The sequence below is a fragment of the Pantherophis guttatus genome, chromosome 2, assembly GCF_059756535.1.
Source record: "Pantherophis guttatus breed Tessera chromosome 2, ASM5975653v1, whole genome shotgun sequence".
In the NCBI taxonomy this organism is placed as follows: domain Eukaryota; kingdom Metazoa; phylum Chordata; class Lepidosauria; order Squamata; family Colubridae; genus Pantherophis; species Pantherophis guttatus.
In genome coordinates, this window is record NC_142064.1 from 67,364,934 (window position 1) to 67,378,651 (window position 13,718).

The 13,718-nt window shown below is 35.5% G+C and overlaps 1 protein-coding gene across 4 annotated transcripts in view; it reads right to left on the reverse strand.

Moving 5' to 3' along the window:
* PCSK5 (proprotein convertase subtilisin/kexin type 5) overlaps window positions 1–13,718 on the reverse strand; it is a 199,499-nt gene that overhangs the window by 124,088 nt on the left and 61,693 nt on the right. For all 4 annotated transcript variants that reach the window (XM_034410214.3, XM_034410213.3, XM_034410215.3 and 1 more), the window contains exons 4-5: window positions 12,949–13,092; window positions 5,797–5,873 (exon numbers count right to left, since the gene is read on the reverse strand). In XM_034410214.3, coding sequence (XP_034266105.2) covers window positions 5,797–5,873; window positions 12,949–13,092 — 221 coding nt within the window. The remainder of the gene's footprint in view (window positions 1–5,796; window positions 5,874–12,948; window positions 13,093–13,718) is intronic.

The window sequence follows — 13,718 nt, forward strand, 5'->3', positions numbered from 1 at the left end:
AGAATGCAAGAGAATGTAATATATGTAGCTCATGACTGAACTGTTAACAGCTTGATGCTTGTGACCTTGATTAAATTCCATAAACAGAATGAATTTGGAATAAATAAATTGAAATCAGATTCATTGGTAAAATTAGATGATTTATAAAGTGAAAATATGCATCTCTTCCCCAACTATCATTCAAATAATAATACTGAAATAATAAAACAATATGTAAGCTTAAACCGACCCAATCCTAAATATGAATGAAAATTTCCTTGCTGGTTTCCCGGGAAGAAGATATATTAATGTAATACTAACACCAAATAGCTATATCTCTTTTTCTCAGGAAAAAATAAAAAATATATGGAATCTATTTCTGATAGTTAAATGTATATTCTGTCATCTTGGAACTTAATTTTAACTCTGGTCAAATAAATTCATTTTATATTTCTTCCATTTACTTTTAAAAAGCTTGATCTTTAATGCCATTAAAGTTAATTTCAAAATTAATCCCACAAGTTGATGTATTGTCATTCTGGCCAAAACTGACTTGACCCAATCAACTCAAGTTCTGATGCAGCCCAAGTTTCCTGGAGGAAAAGGATATCAAATAGTGATAGATAACAAAAGAAAAAGTTGGTCTTTTGATGGTGCTGACCAGCCTGTAATATTCCAGGTTAAAAAGGAGATTACATTATGGCTTGATTTTGGCAAACCAATGATATAAGATAGTTGTGTTGAATTGAAAAATCAATGGTAAACAACCAGGCCTCCTCTAGGAGTTGGCTTGTCTCATACAAATTCTGTAACTGCTCTTGGGCATCTTGCTTTGAGAAAATGAAATCAGTCATTTCAGTCCAATCGAGTGTGCATAACAGAGATTTCATTCAATAATACTGGGCACAAGCTTTTTGCTCTGCATGATTGAATTGCCTCCCGATCCCTACTTAGTAGTTACAGATATATAGTAATTGGATATCTCAGTGTGTAAGAAAATTTCTCATCAGCTATAATGGTGGTCTGGGTTGGCCCTCCAGGATCGCTTACTGGCTCATAAAGATGATCTAGGGAGCTTTAGTGTGGAGGACGATATCCAGCTGTTCCATTCTGCACTGAGAGAGCCAGCAATTTACTATCAGCAGTTGGAGAAACAAGGTCTATCAGTGACTGTGCTGTAACCATTGTAACCAGTAGAGTTGTCCTCAAATTTTCAAACTTATGTAGTATATTATCTTGTTCACCCCTTGGTAGAGAATAAAAAACACCAATGAATCCAGGTTCAGCTGAGTATGAAGAGTTTTCATCTAGTAAATTTAACAATCAGCCTCGCTTTGTCAAATCTGGAGGCGGTGCAGCCCTTGAACGCATCTGGGACTGACTTAAAGTGGTTTTTTGACACAGCTGATATAGAGTCAAATAAAAGTTTGATCTTTTCATCACAAAAGGCTGAACAAAAGATTCAAAAAAGCAAACAAAGCTAAATAGGCTCTCATCTTAAATAACATCAGTGGGATCATATGTTGTTTCAAAGGTAGAAGAATCCACAGACAGTTTAAGACATTTGGGAGCCATTCAAGAGCACTTAGATCTATCTAGCTGTATTGGCAATTAAGAAGTTATCCTAGAGAAATTACTATTGTTCTCCTGGAATCAGCAACCGATTATTATAACTATCCCCCCAAAAATGCTGAGTGTGATTTGTTATGTCTGCAATAAATGATTTGAATGAGGAAAAAAAAACTTCTGCAGCATCTGAAGGAGCTTTAATATATGTGAAGAACATCCCTTTTGTTTTATCATGAGTGACAGATTAGAACAAGCATTTGGATATTGTAGCATGTGTCAGATTGTTTTACTTTTTCTTTAATTGCTTGCTCTTTGACAGTCCCTGTGCCCAAGATAGGAGGACTAGGTGAATCAGTTGCATCAGTCTCGATAGATGTAGAAAATCCAGTTTCATGATTTTGAATATATGTCATCTTTTACCACGTCCACTTAGTATGGTTTTTTTTATGGTTGAGAGCTGTTCAAATATCAAAATCATAATTTGCACTGTGAACAGCATGTTTTGCCATAAACTCTGTTGAGTTTTCCCAAGGGAGCCTCTCCTTCTTCCAATTGCCTGCCTTCCTTCCTTCCTTCCTTCCTTCCTTCCTTCCTTCCTTCCTTCCTTCCTTCCTTTCCTTTTTCTTTAATCTTTAAGCTTCTTTTCAATTCCCCTGAGGCTGGTAGAATGAGTTGCAATGGTGACACACAATGAGAGCCGACAAAGGATCCAACTCTTATTTAGTAGTTCATCCCTGACAGATAAGGAGAGCTCTGCAACTATTGATTTTTTGGTTCTGTTTGAAGATCCTATTCTAGTGAATTAAATTTGTTTAAAGGAGTGTTTGATTTATTTACTGATCCTTTTTGTGTTCTTCTGTCTTTTGGTTGTTTCTTCTTCTATATCCTCTGTTAAATCCATGCCTATAGTATCAGACAAACTGGTAAGTAATTTCTGAGCATATTGTTTCCAAATAGCCTTAATGTCTTCTACAGATAAATAGTACTGCTCCATTGTATCTATAGGTCCCTCTTCCCCTTCAATTGCAATCCTTAGTTTTCTCTGGTTTCCTTTGATTAACCCTCAAAGTCCTGTTATCAGGTTTATCTTCTGATCAGCAAAACTTTCCCATGGGAGGATTAAATTACAGTTAATTTCAAAATTTTCACATAGTCTTTTACAAAATTTTAATCTTATTTCAAGTGCATCTAGCCCTTTTATTTAGTCTTTAACCTTCCAAAGACATCATTCCAGTGCCCCTCTTGTTTTCCAAAAAATATTTTTATTTTTAATCCTTAAATTTATACGAACTTCTTTCATCCAGGATAAAAAGAAATTATCCCTGCGTGATGCAACTTGTCCTTCAGAAAGTTCTTAATATTCAATAAATCAATAACAAGCAACTTCCTAGTAGGTAAGAGAGGAAGCAGCTGAACACAGGATCTGTTTTGAAAGTGCTGAACCATGACTTAGGCAAGTTAATTTTCACTTCGCTTCTAGAGTTGTCAAACTTTCGGAGATTATTATTTGGTGATCTCTGTGTAGGCAAACTCTGTATGGAACAAACTTTGTCTTACACATTGGCAAAAAACAAACAAACAAAAAATCAGAACACAAAATACAAGCTGGATAGATATGACCTAACAGACGACCCTCACTCTGTCAAAGACCTTGGAGTACTCATCTCAAATTATTTAAGTGCCAGAGCTCACTGTAACCGCATTTCTAAAAAAGCATTAAGAATTGTTAACCTAATCTTGCGTAGCTTCTTCTCCGGTAATATTGAATTGCAAACTAGGGCATACAAAACTTTTGCCAGACCAATTCTTGAATACAACTCATCTGTCTGGAACCTGCACTGCATATCGGACATTAATACAATCAAACGAGTCCAGAAATATTTCACAAGAAGAGTCCTCCACTCCTCTGCTCGCAACAAAATACCTTATTCCACCAGATTTGAAATTTTGGACTTAAGACAATTTAGAACTTCGCCATTTTGGGTCTGACCTAAGCATTGTACATAAAATCATCTGCTACAATGTCCTACCAGCCAATGAATACTTCAGCTTCAACCAAAACAATATAAGAGCACACAATAGATACAAACTCATGGTAAACCAATCCAAACTAGACTGCAGAAAATACAACTTCAGTAACAGAGTTGACAACACCTGGAATGCACTACCTGACTCTGTGGTTTCTTCCCCAAACCCCCAAAACTTTAACCTTAGACTGCCTTCTGTAGACCTCACCCCATTTTAAAGAGGTCTTAAGTGCACCAGCATGCCTACCATCCCTGTCCTAATGTTTTCTTTTATTTGTATCCTTTTCATGTATTTATAATTATGTTTACACTTGTATCTGTCATAAAATACATGCTTGACGAAAAATACAAAGTAAAAAAAAACTTGTTGGTGGTCCTAGTCCTCTCCTCCAGATGGGGAGAACTTCTAGGAAGTTGATTAGTTCTCTAGCAATTCTTATTGCAGCGGTCATCCACCATTGCTTCCCTGGAAGCCAACATGTGTTCATTATCAAAATAAGCTGTTGTTTGGATATTTTAAGAGTGAAGAAATACTTCTGATACTGATGTCTAGCAACAGGCAGCTGAAACTTGCTAGAAATCATACTAAATACTAATCTTACAGAAATAGGTAATATGATCATTTTCTAAACAAGGTTCCAGTCATTATAAATTACCTGTATGTATGCATGCGACTTATGTCCCACCTTTTGTCCAAAATAGCACAAATAGTGTTTCCTCTTCCTACTTTATCCACAAAAGAACTTGTGAAGTAGGTTGGGATGCGAGTGAAAGAAACCTAAATTTGAATTTCCTCATTGCCAGTTCAACAGTATTTTTAGAAGTTTTCATTCATCACAACAGGAAGTTGATACAATTTGCTGCTCAATATTATAAAGATAAAATTTGGACAAAAAAGGATTAGTCTACTATTTAAGTAATGTCTATCTTCACATGTATTAAGTTAGCTAAACTGAGATAATACAACACAAACATACACATATTGGGCATCCATCAATATTTTGATGATTTATGGTCCAACTCCCAAAATTTTATGACATAAGCTTATATTCATACATGAAGCAGCTACATCAGCACAAAACCCTAAATGATAATATTATTCTGGCTCTTCAGAACTGTCATCATGATAAAATTATTTGCAGTAGGTTTTATTGGTTCATTTTTGTAAAACAATTCTGGCAAAAACCTGATAAACGAAGTTAGAATCTTTTTGCATGTGAATATATAAATGTGTACAAAGAACAGGATGGAAATATTCATCCTAACAAAACAACAACTGACTCTTAAGAGAGTAATACAGATTCTCATCTCAGCCTATAAGAAGCAGTTTAGTGAAAGAGTCTATTAAACATGTTAAGATGTTAACATGTTAAGAGTCTGGATAGCTCAACAGACTAAAAGCCTGTTATTAACATTCAGCTGTCTGCAATTAATGCAAGTTCGAATCTCCCCAGGCTCAAGGTTGACTCAGCCTTCCATCCTTTCTAAGGTAGGTAAATTGAGGACCCAGTTTGTGGGGGCAATAAGCTGACTTTGTATAAAAATATACAAAAGTATGAAGGCTATTGCTTAACGCATTGTAAGCCGCCCTGAGTCTCCAGAGAAGGGCGGCATATAAATCTAATTAAAAAAAAAAAGATCACAATTCTTATTTCTGAAATCTATCTCATACCTGTTCAGCTGATAACCCACCAATCTAAATGCTGTCACCATTTATTTATTTGACAACTTTTCTATTCCTACAATGGCAGGCATACTTCATAACAGGAATATTACAAACCTTTTGAAAAGTAATTCTTTGTGACTGGTGGAAAGTGGCAACCATACTGAGGATAAGAAGCAATTTTTATAATCCTATTTTCTCTCTATAACTCACTATGCAAATCTGCTCAGAAAGGTCACTGATTTTTCAGAATAAATTTAATGGGAAGATTTAAATGTTTTTCTACCTGTGGAGGTTCTACCATTGGATAATCTTTAAAATCATTAGCAAAAGTTAAAAAAATATTGCCAAATATTGTAATAATTGTGCTGAAAATAAATAACCGTTTTATTGTTTTCATCTTTAAGTTATTTAACATCTGCTCAGGAAATTCATTCTGTAGATTAAGTATATCATTCTAAAAATAAAGTATATATAACTTAATTTACCCATAAGCACATTTTCATTTAAAATCAACAGATTTAATATCTACATTCTGTATCTATACAATGGACTTACTTGTTTTCGTTGCTGGCATCATACCGAGGCATGGGATCAATATCATTACCATTGACATCAAAACTGGCATCTGGGTCCTGTAACCAACAGTGAAGTAAGATGGAAAGAGAAGGGACAGCAGAACCTCATTAATTAGCTATTGGTTCATCTAAATTCATAAATCTCAGCAGGTTTTTACAGGCATGTAATTAGGTTAACTAAGATTCCTGTGGTTCTGTATTGGATACTTGACCAAAACTAAGAGTTTAATTGTATTTAGGATATAGAATTGTTCTTAAAGCATCGGTCTCATGAGAGCTACTTGAGAACTAATTCATAATCTGAGGACTGCAAGACTGAAGATGTGTCATACATTAATATAGAATCTATTTTGAATAATTACATTTTAAGTTATACTGTGTATAACTTGCTTGTGGTATATTGGGACTTTTTCGTATCACAGCTTTATTCCCCCAGAGCCCAAATAAAGGGGTCGTTGATCTCGCTGTTGCGATCTTGGGAGATCCGGCCATGAATGGTGTGAATGGGTTTTTAATGTTTTAATTTTTAAATGTTTTTATAATGGTTTTTTTTTTAAAAAAAATGCATTGTAAGCCGCTCTGAGTCTCCGGAGAAAGGCGGCATATAAATTGAACTAATAAATAAATAATTAATAAATACAGAGAAGGGCACACTTTACTCCTCTTCCCAGCTGTTGTTTTGTTTTGTTTTGTTGTCAGAGAAGAGATGAAAAAGAACCCAAAGAGAGGCACCTATCTGAGATACCCATAACTACCAATTTAGTGATGAGGTAATGTTCTGACAGCCTCATTGTGGTGAACAAATGGGCAAACTGCAGCCATTGTTTCTGCTCTCCTCAGCACCAAACAGCTACAATGTAAGAATATAGAATAAATCAATGGTGTCTACCTCAACTCTCTCTCTGCTGGCCAGTCCTTTTTAATCTCTATAACTTAGTGCACAACCAAACCCTTAGATGCTAATGCTGGGCAGTCCAACTTTTCCACCTCCCATTTTGTTCCTAGTGACTTCTGCTAGGTGGGCTAAGAGAAGTAGATCAAGGCAGATTCTTCATGTTTGTGATCCATGACTATCTGCTCATCCCCTCTATAGAAAGTCATCATACATGTTTGGAAGGAAAAGTTGTGAATGAGGTGCTGGGGACAAGTGAGTACATGCCAGCTTTTGGCTGCATGGATGGATAAAACATATTCAGGCTACAGAGAATAAGATGAAGGAGGGCTGCATAATGCACATTTGTTGCAACTTCTGTACTAAGCAATTATTTCTGATTTATGAAAAATAATTGCCTTAATTAAAATAATTTTCATGTGATTCTAATTACACCAAGCTTCTTCATCTAAATCCTTTTCAATACATATATTTACTTCCAACCTGGATTACCTTCATTCTTGCTAAAAGACATAGCTATTTAAGTGACTCTAAGAGAACATTACTTGCCTAAAGGAAATATCTCCATGTGTTGATAAAGGATTTGCAAACACAACTTCAATTATAAGACCACTTTGAAAATGATACTAAACATGTATCAATTACTCTTTTTCATATCTTTTAAGGGGTGTAATGAGTGTAAAATTTAATTTTATTTTCTCCACTTTTCCTGTAGAAAACAGCTGTTTTTTATTCAAGTCAAATGATACAGTTGAATGAGAGGGCAATTTGTATGCATGTGCAGTTCAGGCTTGATTTGACTCATATTGACGATCTGAGATTCAAGGGGAGAATGATTTGATTTGAGTTTGTGATTCAATAGTTGAGGGCAAACCAATTCAATTCAAAAGTTTGAAATTCAATTTTTACAAATGTCATCGGTTATAATGAGAAAGCATCGAAATGTCTGTAAGTGAAATCTTACAACTGGCCAGATTAAAAATTCTGAGAGATGAGAATGTGAATAAAGTGCAAAGCACTGTCATTTCAAAAGAGTTCCAATACATATAGTATAATAAGATGATGCAATTCAGTGATTAGGAAAGAGAAGACGAGGACAGCCAGCTGCAAAGTGGCCAGAACTCAATTACAGTGGGGATGAGTGCACAGTTGGGAGACTTGGAAAAAAAAAGTTTAGGAATAGATCATCATGTAGAAAATCTATGTGAGCACTAAGGGTTGAAAACAACTTGATGGCACATAATCATTTCAGTGATTGGCTGCTCATGTCTAATGTTAGAAAGGCTATCATATCATTCAGTGTGACCACGCATGAAAATAAAGTTGCAATATTGTCTATAACAGTTATTAACTAGAACAAATGCCATTGAATATGTAGCAAGCAGAGGTGGGTTTCACATAATGGTGAAATGTAAAATTTGTTACTACCGGTTCTGTGGGAATGGCTTGGTGGTGGTGGGGGGTAATGTGACTGAGTGTGCGTGGTCACCTTTTTAAAAAAACTTTTAAAACCATTTTTTCTACAACCTTTTCGGCCGAAGAGGTTGTAAAAATATGCTTTTAAAAGCCTCTGATGACCCCAGCTGAGTTGCCTGATCATCAGAGGCTTTTTTTCTTTTAAAAACATTTTTTCTACAACCTCTTTGGCTGAAGAGGTTGTTAAAAAAATGCTTTTAAAAGCCTCTGACGATCCCAGCTGAGCCGTTTGATCATCAGAGGCTTTTTTTTTTTACTTTTAAAAGCATTTTTTCGGCCAAAGAGGTTGTAGAAAAAATGCTTTTAAAAATAAAAAAAAAAGCCTCTGATGATCAAACGGCTCAGCTGGGCATGGGGGGGGGGTAGGGTTTTTTTGCTACCGGTTCTCCAAACCACCCGCCTCCATTTCTACCAGATCGGACGATCCGGTCCAAACCGGGAGCATTTCACCCCTGGTTTCACATAACTTTATCACTGGTTTGCCGCACACTGAAAATGCATGCAGTCTTCCGCACATGCGCTTTGCTCACGCGCGCAGCTTGCATGCATGCATGCGGCTTAGAAAACGTGGTTAAATAGGACGGCATAGCGCCAGGGCGAGTAGGCGGGCCCACCCTCAGGTCGCCCGAACCAGTCCGAAGTGGCTGAATACCACCACTGGTAGCAAGTTTTGAAAGTATTTCATAGCCATTTGGTTTGCTTGGTTGTTTCAAAAGACAACCCTGTTTCAATTCACAAATATGTTTTGATTTGGTTTGACAGATGCTTGGTAAAATTGAGGCACTCCTTTGAAACTCTGTGCACACCTACCTACCTAATATTAAGAAAATATTCACTTATATTACTACAATGTCATTTTTTTTCCAGTTCAAATAATTCTGGATATAATAAAAACTACAATGATGTCATGTACATCTTGATGTTTTTTCAAGAACGATGAAAATTAGGTCATGATGCACAACAAGTCACTTTACCTCCCCAAGGAAACCCTTGATGCTGGATGAAATTGAAAACATTTTTCTGCTGATAGATCATATCCTGTCTGTGGAAGCTTTATCCTCTCCCTTTGCTGCCTTCTCCATGCTCTCATATTCTTCATTAGAGTGTGAATGGATTGTGTAAAACAGAATTTAAGGGTATGCAGTGGGTGTACCATGAGAAGTAATATTTTCCTAAATATTGTCAGAATATTCAGTTTAAAGTAGGAAGTGCAGAACAGTGTAGAATATTGCTTAATTTATCTTTCAATGTCCCTCTTCCATCTTTTTAAAGATAAGTAGCAGAAAAGAAGGAAAAATATAACAGCTTTTAAATTAATCAGCAAAAAGCCTGAGTTGCACTGAACAATGCAGCAAATGTCCTGCTTTAAGTTAAAAATAATTTTCATGAACTGCTTACAAAATAAGTTGTTCTTTTTCATCTTGCTTTTGTAGGATGACAGGTTTAGGATGACATTGAAGAATGCTCAGTGACTTGGCTTGGTGAGAGACTGTGGTTTGTTATGTATGGTCATTGGATCTGTGGATATCTGGAGGCCTGGTATCATTAATTGGCAAACTTGGGCTGCCCTGGAAAGGAGTCCACATCAATGGCAGGTTGTGACTTGCAGGCACAGTTAGTTATTAAGCAGAAACAACAGAAGAAGCTGGCATGATGAGATACATTGCCAAGGAGACTGGCAAACCACAGAGAAAGTAACATTCATAGCTTTGTCTTAAAAAGAGGAAAGCTTGTAACTGTCAACTTGGTATCTGTTTATTCACCGTTGAGAACCTTCTGCTTGTTCAAACCAAGTGAACTTTAAAAGTAAAACTTGAGCTAAGAGAGTATATTCTAAGTGCTAAGAACTGAATTTAAAATCAGTTATGTCACTAGTATTTGCATGGACACATGTAATTCCATTAGAAAAAGCAAGAATGAAGCTAGGTCACATTCAAGAAACTAAGAGAGGGAATGAGACCCAAAGCAATGCTTATTTTGCCAGCCAATATTGTTGTGATAGGCAGAGTTAAATGAAGTGATAAAACTGATTAGTCAGTTACTTGGGTAAGTGTTGGAGATTGTAACATATCACTCAAATTTCATTAGTATTTTCTATACATAGAAATCAAGTTAAAAGGGCTGAGGTGGCACAGTGGTTAGAGTGCAGTACTGCAGGCTACTTCATCTGACTGCAAGCTGCAGTTCAGCAGTTCAAATCTCACCGGCTCAAGGTTAACTCAGCCTTTCATCCTTCCGAGGTGGGCAAAATGAGGACCCAGATTGTTGGGGGCAATATGCTGACTCTGTAAACCGCTTAGAGAGAGCTATAAAAAGCACTATGAAACAGTATATAAGTCTAAGTGCTATTACTATTGCTACAACATTGGGTATTGACTATAACAAGCATGAATGCTATCCAGTTGGTTTGGACAAACCAGTTATAAAACTTTCTTGGCTTGACTTGGGTCAGGGAGCTATGTGTACATGCCAGTTCCATGTAGCCCAAGCATGGTGCTTCCTGCTCCTCTTCTGTTTTCTGCAAAGTGTGCTTCATAACAAGAGACAACTGTGCAATTCAGCTTACATTGTACAGTATTTTTATTAGGTTGCAAAAAGCTTTAATTTACCCCTAGTTGAATGGGGGGGGGGGCGTACAGAATAAACATTGCAACTGATCTTCTGTGCTTGGAGCAGTGGTGGGTTGCCCCCGGTTTGCACCGGTTCTATAGAACCGGTAGTAAAACTGGCGGGAGGCTCCGCCCACCGATCCCGACATCATCAGAAAGCTTCTGTGCATGCACAGAAGAGCATGCACGGCCCCGTTGTGAACCCTGGCTTGGAGGTTGGGAAAAAGAAAGAATGGGAGCAGGGGCTTTTAATATTTATGTTGTGGAAAAGAAGTAACTATTTAAGGAATTAAAACTACTTGCTGCCTTATTTATTTATATAACAGCCCCAGCATTGGAACAATGAAAAAAAATCATTGATATCCTTCAAAGCCAAAGCTGAGCTTACTGATTTAAAGAAGGTCTTCTGGTTTCTGATTTCTGGTTGTTTATTGAATTCTATGTGTGTACTGACTAATAAGCTCTGGTAATGAAAGTCAACCATTCTTGGACTGAACAAATACCAAGAAAAAATTTCTAACTTGCTCATAAATGTAATTTCTAAAAATCTTATAAGATTAAAACAATTATTTAATATTCAATATTTTAGAATAGAGTTGGGAAATATTTTTTGTTGTTGTTAAGGACTGGATGTTTTCAAGGACATCCAGGAGAAATGAGTTACTTTAGAAGGGCAGGTGGCATAAGTGTGATTTAAAACTTATACGTTACCTAATTTTTATTACAAGCATTATTTATTACAATTTATTTATTATTATTAATTTATTACAAGCATTACTATTAATCTTCTCATCGTTCCCACCACCCATCTCCTTCCACTTACAACTATATGACTGTAATTTTGTTGCTTGTATCCTTACGATTTATATTGATATTGATATTGTTTCCTGATTGCTTATTTATACCCTATGACTATAATTAAGTGTTGTACCTTATGATTCTTGATGAACGTATCTTTTCTTTTATGTACACTGAGAGCGTATGCACCAAGACAAATTCCATGTGTGTCCAATCACACTTGGCCAATAAAAAAATTCTATTCTATTCTATTCTATTCTATTCTATTCTATTCTATTCTATTCTATTCTATTCTATTCTATTCTATTCTACATTAAATCTATAATATTTCCCTTCTTTCTATTCTTTCTTCTTATTTATCTATATATACACCTATAGGTATAGTGCTTGTAAAAGAAAATAGTTTCACAGAACCAATCATTTCACATTTTCTCTAGACACTTTTAGGAATCTGATGTCAAATCATTTCAAAAGCATTCATTGTAGTAAATTACCATAGTGATGTGGTTAGCTTGACTGTGGCTTAATGTGCTATGTGAACTCAACCATTATGGTTTTTAAACCATGATTTATACCTAATATATAAACACCCAGCTATAGCTGTTTTCTAAAAATAGCATGATTAATGTGAGTTTAAGAGTAACCTATATCCTCATTATAAAGATTATGGTTAAGAATTTGATAGGCAGGATGAAGTAAGTTATCATAATTGTATCAGAAAACGCCAGTAATAAAAAACTCTGATCTAAACAAAGTGCTGAAATTGAAATGTTCATTGGCAATTAATGCATCATATGATTTAGCTCCTCAAATATTAATTGATAAATTCATGATGATATATATATAGCTTTCCAGTAAATATACTTTGCAGCTGTATTCTAAGATATATTCAGTAGATAGGTAAGAGGAATCTTAGTATTTATAAGCTTGAGAATAAATTGAAGTCAACTATGGTAGCTTATAAAACAAGACAAAGTTGCACAAAGTACAGTATGCGTTAATAAGAGAGATATTAATAGTTAAGAACTCAGTGTACATGGAATATAAACAATTTATCACTTCAGTCGGTTGCTCATCCTTGACCATGCTTATAGTTCAGTTATTTAGAATTTCATAGTAACTGTCCCAGAGTACTACATGCATTACACCTTCGTCTACAGACACAGTTTGATTGGATTCTTGGATTTCAACCTCTGCCTTTGAATCCAGTTTCTCCACTTGTTTCTCTAGAGATTCTATATTGTATAAATACACAGGCATATTTTGTGTTTTATTACTGTCTTTGGATCACAGATCGGAGGCAGTGTATTATTAATTAGCAACAGGTTCTGCAGTCTGAAGCAACATGGACACTCACATAATTCTGCATCAAGTCTGGATGGTTTCTTTCAATGCCATCATCCAAAATGGTGATCACAATATTCTTTCCAGTGTAGCCTCTTCTCCAGGCACCAACAATATTCATATCTGACTGACAAAGATGTGTATTATCACTGCAATGCTAGAGAAAGGAGAGGGAACAAAACAAGGATTGTATGTAAGTGATTAGTTCACAAATGCAAGATAAATAAATATTAACCTTTTCATTAGCATAATCAAATAAATTGTCAATATATAACTATACTGATTTATTAAACAGGAGATCAAAAACTAATCTTCTAATTAACAAGCAGCAAGGTAACTTTAATGAATGACAAATGAAATGAAAATGACTCAAACTCATTACTTCTTTTGAGAATCCTTTTTATACGGAGAAATAGTTTTTTGGGTAACATTTTGTTATTATACAAGACATATTATATTATCCTTGAAATCATCCCAACAGTTATAAAAAGGTCTTTTCTGAGTATTCCTTACCCTTCTGGGAATGCATTTGAATTTTTCAGTACTCAAATGGCAAAACTAGACCATGCCTGTACAAAATAGCATGGAAACACATACAACACATGCCCACACGGATACAAACTCATGAACAAATGCTTATGGGATAAATGGGAGAATATCGATAGAGTTATGTACTGTATCAACTATGAAATGGTTACCTAGAATCTTATTTAAATTATCTTCTATTTGAAAAAAAAAGAAAAGAAAGAAAAAGAAAGAAAGAAAGCTTTTGGCATGTGTAGT